The sequence below is a fragment of the Pollachius pollachius genome (genome assembly GCF_949987615.1).
Source record: "Pollachius pollachius genome assembly, chromosome: 16".
Classification (NCBI taxonomy): Eukaryota; Metazoa; Chordata; class Actinopteri; order Gadiformes; family Gadidae; genus Pollachius; species Pollachius pollachius.
Genome location: NC_136949.1, coordinates 370096 through 384435, shown reverse-complemented (window position 1 = coordinate 384435; position 14340 = coordinate 370096). Strand labels below are relative to the sequence as shown.

The following is a 14340-nucleotide window of genomic DNA, read 5'->3' as shown; positions in this document are numbered from 1 at the left end:
TTGAATTAAGCTTCTCACAGATCAGTTTTTAAAACATTTAACATCAATGTGTTTCATACAATAATGACGTTATATAAGGAGCTGGACAAGGAAAAGGTAGAAACGTTCCCACGGTTCTAAGGTAGCAATGCATTTAACTCAGGAGCAAAGGATTCAGTAGCCTCCACGGTCCAGCGTGATGCTCTTTAGGAGTCCTCTCACTCTGGGGGAAATGGGATGTGAACGATGAGGCAAAAGGGCAGCTGATCAACACAGAGCTTGGCAGCGGGCCAGGAGAAGGAGCCAGGAGTGAAGCCCGTAGTCTTCCCCCACCTCACCTCCACCTCACCTCCACCTCACCTCCCCTGTCTCCAGGGGGGAGCTGAGGTCCTTCTCTTTGTACTCCATTAACGACCGTTCTACTCAATAATCCATCATTTCATACAGAGCCACTCGTTCGTTCAGACTATAAAGAGGGGAACGTTGTTTTATTTTATTATGTTATTAGGTGAAGTGCCTGGCAGTAGACCCCACGGCCTTGTGCTTATAGCGGCCATTTTGTCTTCACGACACTTTGGGTGGGCAATCGAATTAATGCAGGAAATGGATGATGTAATTTTTTGTTCATGTTGGCCGTTGCAGTTCACACACGGCGACTTTGAATCAGACTTGAACCCAAAGAGGGGTTACATAAACTCAACCTTAAACAGGGGTTAAGCAAACTCAACCTTAAACAGGAGGTAAGTAAACCCAACCTTAAACAGGGGTTACATAAACTCAACCTTAAACAGGGGTTAAGTAAACCCATCCTTTAACAGGAGTCGAGTAAACTCAACCTAGACAGGAGGTGAGTAAACCCAACCTTAAACAGGGGTTAAGTAAACCCAACCTTAAACAGGGGTTAAGTAAACCCAACCTTAAACAGGGGTTAAGTAAACCCAAACTTAAACAGGGGTTAAGTAAACCCAAACTTAAACAGGAGGTAAGTAAACTCAACCTTAACCTCGAGTCAAGTAAACTCAACCTAGACAGGAGTTACTTAAACCCCTGGTCTCGGTCAGAGTAGTAGTAAATAAATCTTAGCTTAAAGTAGCAATCTCAAAGATTGGATTGAAATAAAGGTCTATCTATGGCCCAATGAGCTTACACCAAGCTGATGAGCCTATGGCCCACGGATAAAAGCCTTGAGTTCGCAGTATTACCATTTGTTACATACTGGGTGTCATGGCGTCATCCCACCCTTCCGTTAGTGACGCGTTCTCCATGACATCACAAGGTCGCTCCTCCAGGGAGGAGGTGGAGTGACCGACACACTCTTCAGCTCACTGTGTGGTGAGGTGTGACTCACAAACACAGCTACAGAGCTGTAGGGTGATGGTCTCAAAACTAAAAGCGTCTGTCGAACGCCCCCCCGGCGACTGTAGTGTTTGTGTTTGTGGTGTGAGCGTCACTGTACGCACACCATGCAGCATATGGCCTGAAGCTATGACTGTGATGAAGGCGATACAAATACAATGGACTTGACTTGGCTCTTTTTCCTCTGCATCGTAACTTTGGGTTCTCAACGGTCAGGTTTTATGTAACGTTCAGGTTATGGTTAATAGTGTAAGAAGAAGGGTTATGGTTGAAGGGTAGCAAGGGTTATAGTTAATAGTGTAAGAAGTGTTATGGTTTACAGCTAAACCAGTGGGGTTAGGTTAAAAGTGTAACACAGGTTAAGGTTAATAGCTAAACCAGAGGGTTAGATTAATAGTGTATAAAGAAGGGTAATGGTAAATAGTGGAAATAGGTGGGGTTAGGTTAATTGTGAAACAAGTGTTACAGTAACTGAGTAGAGTAGCGAGTGCTTTGCCCTTCAGCCTCCTCCCTGACAACACTCCCACACACGCAGACTGGGGGGGGGGGAACAGCTGCTCCATCTGCTCGGTCGTCATGCCGACCACTCACACCCCAGCCTCCTGCAGGGCACCGTGGCGACGCATGATACCCCCTCCCCTTCTCCAGTATATTATGGACTTTGCTTTCATACTTACGAAGGAAGCTACTGGGGCAAAGACCAGCTGCTGCCTCCAGAACAGCTATTGGGCGGAAACTACTAACCCCAAAACAAACTACTGACATCAAAGCTTCTGATCCAGACCTGCTACTGAGACCAAAACTACTGACGCCGACAAAAACTACTGGGACCAAACCAAACTACTGGGACCAAACCAAACTACTGACACCAAACCAAACTACTGGGACCAAACCAAACTACCGACACTAAGCCAAACTACTGACACCAAACCAAACTACTGACACAAAACCAAACTACCGACACCAAACCAAACTACTGACACCAAACCAAACTACTGACACCAAACAAAACTACTGACATCAAAGCTTCTGATCCAGACCTGCTACTGAGACCAAAACTACTGACACCAAACCAAACTACTGGGACCAAACCAAACTACCGACACCAAACCAAACTACTGACACCAAACCAAACTACTGACACCAAACCAAACTACTGGGACCAAACCAAACTACCGACACCAAACCAAACTACTGACACCAAACCAAACTACTGGGACCAAACCAAACTACCGACACCAAACCAAACTACTGACACAAAACCAAACTACTGACACTAAACCAAACTACTGACACCAAACCAAACTACTGACACCAAACCAAACTACCAACACCAAACCAAACTACTGACACCAAACCAAACTACTGGGACCAAACCAAACTACCGACACCAAACCAAACTACTGACACCAAACCAAACTACTGACACCAAACCAAACTACCGACACTAAACCAGCTACCTGGGCCAAAACAAGTAACTGAGTTTCCAGCTTCACATGGACAGTGAAAATATGCATAGTTTTAAGTGTGTTTTAACTGGCTGCTTTAAGCGTTTTTTAAGTGTTTTGCTTCTTGTGTTGCAGCACTCGGTGGAGGCGGTGAATGCGGGGGTGAGTCCCATCGGGGACACCTCCTATAACTCCAGCCACTGGGACCTGGGCAGTGCCTTCTTCTTTGCCGGGACGGTCATCACTACCATAGGTAACACACACAACCATAGGTTACACACACACAACCATAGGTAACACACACAACCATAGGTTACACACACAACCATAGGTTACACACACACAACCATAGGTTACACACACACAACCATAGGTAACACACACAACCATAGCAAACACACTACCATAGGTAACACAAACACAAGCATAGGTTACACACACACAAGCATTGGTAACACACACACAAGCATAGGTAACAAACACAACCATAGGCAACACACACAACCATAGGTTACACACACAACCATAGGTAACACACACTACCATAGGTAACACACACTACCATAGGTAACACACTACCATAGGTAACACACACTACCATAGGTTACACACACAACCATAGGTAACACACACTACCATAGGTAACACACTACCATAGGTAACACACACAACCATAGGTAATACACACTACCATAGGTAACACACACTACCATAGGTAACACACTACCATAGGTAACACACTACCATAGGTAACACACTACCATAGGTAACACACTACCATAGGCAGTGGTCGAGTTGTAAAAAAAGCCAGGGGGGATGGTGGACTTTAACTTTTAGGGACAGACGGGGCGTAGCCAGGACATTATTACTGTGGGGGGGGGGGGGGGGGACTCCATTGTCAATATTTATTTATAATGTCAAAATATAATAAAAATAAAGTCAAAGTTAGATCAAACTAATAGTGTATATATTTCAGCTTTCTTTAGACTGTTTCCTTTCGGGATTTTTTAATTTAAAAAAATTAAAATTTAATTATATATATATATATATTTCTTTTTATCTGACTCGGGGGGCCAGGGGGCTGGTCAGAGGTCCCCCATGTCGCTACGCCCCTGGGGACAGATCATTTGTGCTGATGATAGCGCATATTGTGGGAGACCAACGGTGTGATAATTGGCAACGGCAGCTGATCGGACGCATCACACGATTCGGAGGCATGCATCACATTTAAGGATTTTAAAAACTGATTCTTATTCTTTTTTTTCAAAAATGCATTCGGCAGAGAAGGGAGACTAGCGTTGCTCACGGGTTGGAATGAAAGGGAGAAAAGGGGACAGAGTTGCCTGCGGAAGCGATGTCTGAGATGCAGAGACAGCTTCGCTACCAGTGTCTTGTACGGTGTGGAATGAGAGCTCGTGAAGGCACTATTGCGCAAGCACGCAGGAACACAGCAAGCGTGTTTGCGTAATAGCATACTGCCCGAGAATGCAGTATCGCTGTCAAATCTGTCCCTGGGAAAAGTAACGTTGCCCCGAATTGAAAAAGGAAACCGCTATAATGAAATAGCAGTAATATAACCACATTAATTGATAAAATAACAGGGGATGGGAAGGGGGGATGGCTGTTTCTGAAGTGCTGACCATAGGTTACACACACACAAGCATTGGTAACACACACAAGCATAGGTAACACACACACAAGCATTGGTAACACACACACAAGCATTGGTAACACACACAAGCATAGGTAACACACACACAAGCATTGGTAACACACACAACCATAGGTAACACAGGCAATCACAGATACTACATACAAGGATGTCAATGAACACATCGGATCAACCTAAATGTCTCGTTACTATCAAAAGTAAATGCCTGAACCTTCCGGAACACAGGAAGGGTTCCAAATCACATTTCAATCCACCCTCAATTACCTCACCCTTACCCACTCGGCAGCGAGAGACGAAAAGAGTCAAAGTCAAAGTCCCTACGGAACCTTATAAATGAAGAAATAAGTTAAATCAATGCAATAAAAGAAAAAGGTTTAAATCACATAAAGAAAAATCACTCCGGCACCACAAAATAGCTCAACGATTTGTTAAAAGATCTGTTTTCCTACAGATGGTCACGCATCTTCACCTGCCCAGAATCCGATTACGTGAACATCCAATGAGGCATGAGGACCAGTCGAAACGGGCGACATACGTAAAGCACTGAGGTCTCACCTGTGGTCCACACTGAACCGTCGCTCTCCACTGCTGGTTAACACGTACCTGTGTGCGTTTCTCAGGGTACGGCAACATCGCGCCCAGCACCGAGGGGGGGAAGATCTTCTGCATCCTGTACGCCATCTTCGGGATCCCTCTGTTCGGCTTCCTGCTAGCCGGGGTTGGGGACCAGCTGGGGACCATCTTCGTCAAGAGCATCGCCAAGGTGGAGAAGACCTTCAGGGTACGGTACCGACTTTATTGTTACATTCATATCTTACTATTATTACTTCTTATCTACTTGACCTTGACTTGACCTGCATCGTGTTGGAATAACACAAGGCAGTGCTGCAACAGCGACATTAAAGTGTGCGTGTAGACCCACAAATCAGATTTAAGATTAACATCTAAAGTCTGAAAGCAGAGCTCCGTATGAAAACACTCCAATCTATACTCTGTTCTGAGAGCTTCATCCTGAGGCGAGGAGTTGAGATCAGGACACAAGTTGTAACTCACAGTTTGTCCGGCCCAGTCTCTCTCAAGATGTATTACTGTAACACAGTAGGACTGCTGGATCGTAGATTAGGTTTAGTGTCATCTGCCTCCCAGAAGTTCTGCTGTAATAAAGTAGGACTGCTGGATCCCATTATGTTAGAGCAGGACCTAATGTAAATATTGTCATAAATAAATTGTCATAAATATTTGGCATGTTAAGCCCTTTGAGACTGTAATGGTGATTAAGGGCTATACAAATACAATTGAATTGAATTGACTTCACGAGGGAGAGGCACCAATGTTGCCAGATTAGGCCAGATTGGCCCAACCAATGTGCAGAGCGCTGCAGCCAGGGTTGCCAGATTGTTCGGGAAATCTGGCCCAATCTGGCAACCCTGCTGGCGACTCCACACAGAGCCTCACAGAGCCTGGACCTGACAGCGTTCTGGGGCTGCAACGAGTGTCTTTGCACCGGGGCAGGTCCACACGGTGTGGCTCTGAAACCTCAGACAGCTTTGTCCAGGCCACTTCATTTTAACAACATACAACGCGATGAGTCATCCGATCTAATGGGAGCATATTCATGTTGCCAGGCAACAGGAGGGTAGCAGACATGTCCTTTGGGGGGGGCGTGAGGGAGGTGTCTGGTAATGCGGCGTGCTGAGTTATGGCTCGTAACCGCCGGCGCTTTGCAGGTCTCCAGACGCCCAGATGGGCGTGTGTCTGCTGTGACGCTCCCTGCATGAATACATACCATTAGTTAGCTGATGAGTTAGGGTGGGGTTAGGTGGTTGTGATACTGAGTTAGGGTGGGGTTGGTGATTGTGATGATGTGTTAGGGTGGGGTAACTTGATTATTATGAGTTTGGGTGGGGTTAGGTGTTATGATGAAATAGGGTGGGGTTAGGTGATTGTGATGCTGAGTTAGTGTGAAGATGTGTCGGTCGCTGTGGCTGAAGATGACCTCGGTCTAATGTTTCAGCTTCTCTCTCTCTCTCTCTCTCTCTCTCTCTCTCTCTCTCTCAGCGTAAACACAACCAGATCAGCCAGACTAAGATCCGCGTGGCGTCCACGCTGCTCTTCATCCTGGCGGGCTGCATCCTCTTCGTCACCATCCCGGCCGTGGTCTTCAAGCACATCGAGGGCTGGACCGGGCTGGAGGCCATCTACTTCGTGGTCATCACCCTCACCACCGTGGGCATCGGGGACTATGTGGCCGGTGAGACCCCCCCCAGACCTGACATCTACTAACCCTGACCTCAACCCTAAACCTACTACTAACCCCCATTACTACTGACCCTAACTACTACTCACCCTCACTACTACTTACCTTCACGACTACTAACTCTACCCCGACAACGACCCACTAAGTCCATCGTGTCTCAGATTCAAGGTTTTCAGGGTCTTTGTCTTCAGACTCTGCGTGGCTGAACTAGCATAAGGAGTAGAGGGTGAACGCAGACTACTCACCCGTCCCAAACTGGTGAATAATTGATAGGAGTGCTTTCTGCTCTGTGTGGATCAGGGGGCGACCGGCGGATAGAGTACCGGGAGTGGTACCGCCCGCTGGTGTGGTTCTGGATCCTGGTGGGCCTGGCCTACTTCGCCGCCGTCCTCAGCATGATCGGAGACTGGCTGAGGGTCCTGTCCAAGAAGACAAAGGAGGAGGTACCCCCCCTAACCCCAGATAATAGAGCCAAACTAACCCTAACTAACCCTAATCCTTCAGTGGAGCTACTGACTAACTAACTAACCCTAATCCTTCAGTGGAGCTACTGACTAACTAACTAACCCTAATCCTTCAGTGGAGCTACTGACTAACTAACTAACCCTAATCCTTCAGTGGACCTACTGACTAACTAACTAACCCTAATCCTTCAGTGGAGCTACTGACTAATTTACTAACCCTAATCCTTCAGTGGAGCTACTGACTAACTAACTAACCCTAATCCTTCAGTGGACCTACTGACTAACTAACTAACCCTAATCCTTCAGTGGACCTACTGACTAACTAACTAACCCTAATCCTTCAGTGGAGCTACTGACTAACTAACTAACCCTAATCCTTCAGTGGAGCTACTGACTAACTAACTAACCCTAATCCTTCAGTGGAGCTACTGACTAACTAACTAACCCTAATCCTTCAGTGGAGCTACTGACTAACTAACTAACCCTAATCCTTCAGTGGAGCTACTGACTAACTAACTAACCCTAATCCTTCAGTGGAGCTACTGACTAACTAACTAACCCTAATATGAAGCATTCAGCCGTTTATATGAATAGTGCTTTAGCAGTAGGTGAAACACTGCATTTATCGGACATTGATTATGCTAGTTCGATTATCTTATGATTACGCACACGTATTTACAAACATCGTATTTCCTCACCATTTAGGAAAATGGTTCAAATGTTGTTAAGAATTGGGCAAATTGTAGGCACACACAAGGCCAAATATGCTGTTGAAAACGTTGGTTGGTTTTTAATTATTTAGGTTGCACCTTATTTCCCTGTTCCGCTGGGCATGACATCCTCAATAAATAATATTCTAATGTATAATATATTTTAATCTATAACATTATTATATATTATATAGTAATTGTAGAGCTCATTTACACCAAAGTTAATTAAAAAACTATTGTAAACAATAGATATAGCATTCTGTTATGAATAATACTCATCCTAATTAGTGCTAACACCAATAACAGTAATAATAACAACCCTAATAATGATAATAACACTAATAATGATAATAACACTAATAATAATAACACTAATAATGATAACAACCCTAATAATGATAATAACACAAATAATGATAATAACCCTAATAATGATAATAACACTAATAATGATAGTAACACTAATAATGATAATAACACTAATAATGATACTAACACTAATAATGATAATAACCCTAATAATGATACTAACACTAGTAACAGTGCTAACCCTACCCCGCGGGGCTGTGGATGTACTAATACTAACCCTAACGATGATACTAACACTAGTAACAGTGCTAACCCTACACCGCGTGCGTCGGCAGGTGGTGGAGATCAAGGCGCACGCGGCCGAGTGGAAGGCCAACGTGCGCGCCGAGTTCCGCGAGACGCGGCGCCGTATGAGCGTGGAGGTCCACGACAAGCTGCAGCGCGCCGCCACCATCCGCAGCATGGAGCGCCGGCAGCTGGGCCTGGACCAGCGCGCCGTCTCCCTGGACGTGCTGTCCCCCGAGCGCCGGGCCGCCTTCAACGGCCCGGACGCCGGCTGCAAGACGCCCTCCCAGGAGAGCATCGACACCAAGATCAACAACCTGCGCCTCCGCGGCGTGGAGCAGGCCGAGGGCGCCTCTGTGGTCACGGCGTCCGAGGACAACATCTTCAACCGGCTGGGCTCCATCTCGCGGCTTGCCCGTCGCGGCCGCAACCGCGAGCTGAAGAAGAACATCTGTGAGGAGGCGCGGCGGCCGCGCAGCGCCGTGTACCCCGGTGGCCCCGCGGCGGGGCTGGAGCCGGGCAAGAGGAAGGACGTCTACGACGAGGACGACGACAACAAGGAGTGCAACGCCAGCCTCTCCGACTTCCCGCTGTTCGCGGAGGCGTGCAAGCCGCTGAACGGGTTCCTGCTGACGCCGAGGTCACGGGTCCACTCCACAGACACGGAGAACGAGGAGAACCTTGAGATGGTGGACGTGGTTCCCTAGGCCTTGTGTCGCTCCCACAGGAGTTTTAATCACCACCGCTGTGTGCCTTGGGTCTGTCCCTCTGCTCGGACTGCATAACCTCGGGACAGCCCCGTCCCGCTCTGTGCCCTGACTTCTGGGTGATTCCCAAACCCTTTCCCTGACCCCTGTCGGCCCCGTGGGACTACGTAGTGTGTTGTGTGTTGGCCTCTTCCCTTAGGCTCGATAGCACAGTATTACCAAGAGATTCTGAGTCCAGTTGTACCAAATAAATGTGAGCTCTGGGAGGATGAAGAGAAGGCCAAGGGTCAAGGTGCAGCTCAGATGCAATGTTCGTTAACCCTGAGCGAGTTTGAGCCATGGATGAACGTGAGGACGGGCCGATGGGAGCCACAGAGGAGGATGCTGCTACCAGTTGGAACTTTCTGCTTTGGAGTTTGTCGCAAATAGCGGCACTGGAGATGTATTAGAATGATGTCTTTTTATGACCCGAAGTGTCGATGTCGGATGAGAAAAAGAATTTGGTAAAACACCATGAAAAATATTATATAAATGCATTGGACAAACTGTCGAAGATGACACGCTGAATAATGTCTTTTTCTTTCCTTTTTCCAACTTATATTATGCACCTACCCCACAAGGCATGCCAAAAATACATCTGTAGTGGGTAGGCACGTGGTCTCGATCAGATGCTGAAGGATCTACTCACAGCCTTGCTACACTTTGTCTCACACTCATTCTCTGTCACATGACACAAACACAATAGCAGGATTGTACTCTGAATGCTGTTTCACATTGTCTCCGTCCACATGTTTCACACTGTAGATCTGGGGAGAAGATACCAGATCCTATACTGATACCAGATCCTATACTGATACCAGATCCTATACTGACACCAGATTATATTGAGTGAAGATACCAGATCCTATACTGAGATACCAGATCCTATACTGTTACCAGATCCTATACTGAGATACCAGATCCTATACTGATACCAGATCCTATACTGAGATACCAGATCCTATACTGATACCAGATTATATTGAGTGAAGATACCAGATCCTATACTGATACCAGATCCTATACTGATACCAGATTATATTGAGTGAAGATACCAGATCTTATACTGATACCAGATCCTATTCTGAAAGAGATACCAGATCCTATACTGTTACCAGATCCTATACTGATACCAGATCCTATACTGATACCAGATCCTATGCTGCTAGGACTCTAGATCCTATACTGATACCAGATCCTATACTGAGAGAGATACCAGATCCTATACTGAGAGAGATACCAGATCCTATACTGATACCAGATCCTATAAAGAGAGAAGATTACAGATCCTATACTGAGAGAAGATTCCAGATCCTATTCTGCACATGGGTATTGATTAGGTGAAGGAAACTTACAAGAACATGGCTGTCCATGGGATGTCTAACTTGAAGAGCATTATTTCAATTCATTGCTGTATCTGCTTCCAGTTCTAAAATATACCTGACCTGGTGTACTTTTTGTGCGTCTAGAAATTGTTCTACTTTCATGGTCGAATGACCCATGCCTAAAATATGTGTGCTTTTTCTGATTGTACTACAGTAACACAAATACCTTCTTCTGACACATAACTTCCAACCTATCCTAACTCTCTAACCCTAACTACCAACCCTGTGTAGTATCATCATGTTTAAACCCTAACTCTTACCCTAACTACCAACCCCCTGTAGTATCATGTTTAAACCCTAACTCTTACCCTAACTACCAACCCCATGTAGTATCATCATGTTGAACCCCTGACCCTAACTACCAACCCCCTGTTGTAACATCATGTTTAACCCCTGACCCTAACTACCAACCCCCTGTAGTATCATGTTTAAACCATAACCCTGACCCTAACTACCAACCCCCTGTAGTATCATGTTTAAACCATAACCCTGACCCTAACTACCAACCCCCTGTAGTATCATGTTTAAACCATAACCCTGACCCTAACTACCAACCCCCTGTAGTATCATGTTTAAACCATAACCCTGACCCTAACTACCAACCCCCTGTAGTATCATGTTTAAACCATAACCCTGACCCTAACTACCAACCCCCTGTAGTATCATGTTTAAACCATAACCCTGACCCTAACTACCAACCCCCTGTAGTATCATGTTTAAACCATAACTATAACCCCCTGATCCCCCCTCCCCCTGCTGTGTCCACTCTGCCTTTCTGCGTCGCTGGGTGCATTAGCTTTGAACAGAACTAATACTGTGTGATGAAAATCAATAAAATAAAGTGTTAACGTTGAAAAAAGATCTGAAGATATTGAACTAAAGAGCATGCTATGATTGCACATATATGGTGATATTAATGCTATTGATTGTATACCATCACAACGCAAAATGTTTAATTTCTCCATCCGCTGCTGGCAAGACGGAAGTGTTTGAAAAAATGTCACGTGATTTACTTGTGCGAGCATTACATTAAATGTAGTGGTTGCCCCTCTTTGGAATAAAAACAGGAATAAATCACTGAATGAGCTTTCAGTGCAGTGTGTCTCTGATCCATGGCTCGCGTTAACGTGAGCCCTATGAGAGGTGTTCACATGAGGGTTATAACCCTATCCCACATTATTTTTCCACATGAAAGTAATACTAATTATATTAGTTCATATTAATAATAAAAGAAAAAGTCATCACTAACCTAAACCACATCTTCCCATCTTCAGATGATTGACATGGTCCATAATATCAATTTTCTTGAATTTCCTTTGTCAATTTGGGATCCCACCTCCACTTATCTGAAATGTAATCGGCTATGACCAGGTGAGACTCAAGGCCTCAGTCACTCCTCCAGAACTTAACTAACTAAACCTCACTCCTCCAGAACTTAACTAACTAAACCTCACTCCTCCAAAACTTAACTAACTAAACCTCATTCTGGAGAGCAGATTGCAAATACTAAGATCGTGGGAGACTCCTTAAAGCCATGTCTGGGAAACTGAATTTCGGATGATCCAGATAAATATGAGATTTTGTCTAAGATTATGTGAGTCAGCGTCACTTAATATGACTTTATCACAAACAGATGGACGTTCTGCACCATCATGGCTCATAGAAGCAAGTGGGCAGGAGCCCTGCTGGGATTGGCTACTGAGCCAGATGGTCTCTGTTCTGATTGGCTGCTGAGCCAGATGGTCTCAGCAGGTGTGATGGATGCGGAGACATCATCATCATCATCATCATCATCACGCCAGGCGACCAGGCAAACAGGGGATGGGCAGATGTAGTAAACAAACTCACAGCCACACCCCTGCCTGCCCTAACTCCTCCCATGGGCCATTAGCCCCACCCCATGGTCATAACAATAACCATGACTTAAACAACGTTTGGGACCAAATGCTGTAAATACATCAAAATAATGTATTTTCAAACCCTTTTTTTTTTTTTTTTTTTTCATACAAAATCAGCTCAAAGTCCTTGAAGGACCTTGAGAGGATTAACAAGGCAAACATGAGTCTGCTTGGTTTCCATGGCAACCTCCCTGTCGGTTGAACTCAGATCCATCAGCTCTGAATCAAATCTATTCCGAAGTAGAAAAACAACTCTTACAATTACGATTCAATAAATAATCCTCCTTTGATTGATGTTCTGATGTCCATGTCCGAAGAAGAAAAAAATCGAGTGCTCTCTACAGTTCCTTTGGATACAATGAGCTCAGAGTACATAAAAAGGTAATATCTATGGAGTCATTTTGTTGGTTTAATATTAAATACAACAAGAACCAAAAGGCCTTTTTGTTGAAGCAAACAGGGTAAACAAAATAGCCTTGTTCGGTTTATTAGTACGGCTAATCTCCAACATGACATCATTCCTTATGTTAAGATATTACGTCTCATCTTCACAATAGATTCAATCCTCCTTCACCACAGGACGAGAGGTGTCTGGAATACACACTAAGCGTGTTACATAATTAAGATAACTCGTACTTAGTTAAGAAAAGCAAAAGATGCTTTTAAATTAACGCAATTAGATGTAATTCCAACGAAAGCACAGAAGTAAGGGGTGGGGCAGAGATATACTACCCAGAAAATAATTGTGTTTTTTTGATTTGACAAAGCAATATCCGAAACATTTATTGAAAAGGACATCGCTCTATCGCCCTATCCCTCTCCTCGAAACCCATGCCAAGGAAACGGATATGCTTATATTATGAAATAGAATATTAGCCCCACATACATACACACACACACACACACACACACACACACACACACACACACACACACACACACACACACACACACACACACACACACACACACACACAATGATTATTTTCTCTAAAGTTGGTTGGTCTTCCTCAACAGAGCAGGGAGAGTAACTGCATCCTATTTATATACAAGGCCGTAACTAATGAAATCAGTCAAGATCTCTCCTCTCTAAAACCTTTAAGACAGGAATCACCCCACAAGGTCACCCGATGCTATAGCGCTTAGACACACCAAATACGGTTTTAAATATGGGCTCAGGAACCTTTCAATACGCCCGGTAAAACCCAATCACAGGTGGGTTGAATCTGTTGCACGTGATTGGCAATAAATAAACACTTTAGCTCTTAATTTGAATACGATGGGCCAATCGCTCTGTCAGTTAGCATTGCGCTAGCTGTGCTGCGCTTTAAAACCGTACTCCTTTAAACCGAGGTTAGAGTTTAACACGCAGCTGCGCACAAAGTTGAACGGGTTGCTGTGTAACGACTCACACAGGATCAGCTGATTCCTAGTTAAACTCGGTTAAACTGCTTGGAAATCGGAAGTACTCTGATTTCTAGTATACCCCAGCAGATGCAGTCTTAACTTAATGGTGGATGCATTTTGTGCTATAATTACCAACAATAAGTTAATGGGAATGTAAAGTACTTTAATGAACTTTAATTTAAAGGTCCCATGGCATGAAAATCTCACTTTATGAGGTTTTCTACATAAATATGTATTCCTCTAGCCTGCCTATGGTCCCCCAGTGGCTAAAACTTGTGTTCGGTGTAAAACGAGCACTAGGTGTTCTGCTCGCCTTTGAAAAAACGGAGGCTCAAGCGAGCTCACTTGGAAAGTGGTCCCATATGTCGTCATAAGGATCTAAACTCCTCCCCTTTCTCTGCCTTGCCCGCCCAGAGAATTTGGC

The 14340-nt window shown here is 44.9% G+C and overlaps 1 protein-coding gene across 1 annotated transcript in view; it reads left to right on the top strand.

Moving 5' to 3' along the window:
- The window catches only part of kcnk10a (potassium channel, subfamily K, member 10a), a gene marked incomplete at both ends in the record, with an annotated part of 15262 nt that extends 6075 nt beyond the window's left edge, over positions 1-9187 (top strand). Inside the window, 5 exons of the mRNA XM_079753402.1 lie at positions 2919-3036; positions 5076-5236; positions 6514-6706; positions 7013-7155; positions 8531-9187. Of these exons, the coding sequence (XP_079609528.1) occupies positions 2919-3036; positions 5076-5236; positions 6514-6706; positions 7013-7155; positions 8531-9187 (1272 nt within the window). The remainder of the gene's footprint in view (positions 1-2918; positions 3037-5075; positions 5237-6513; positions 6707-7012; positions 7156-8530) is intronic.
- Between the last annotated feature and the right edge of the window lie 5153 nt (positions 9188-14340).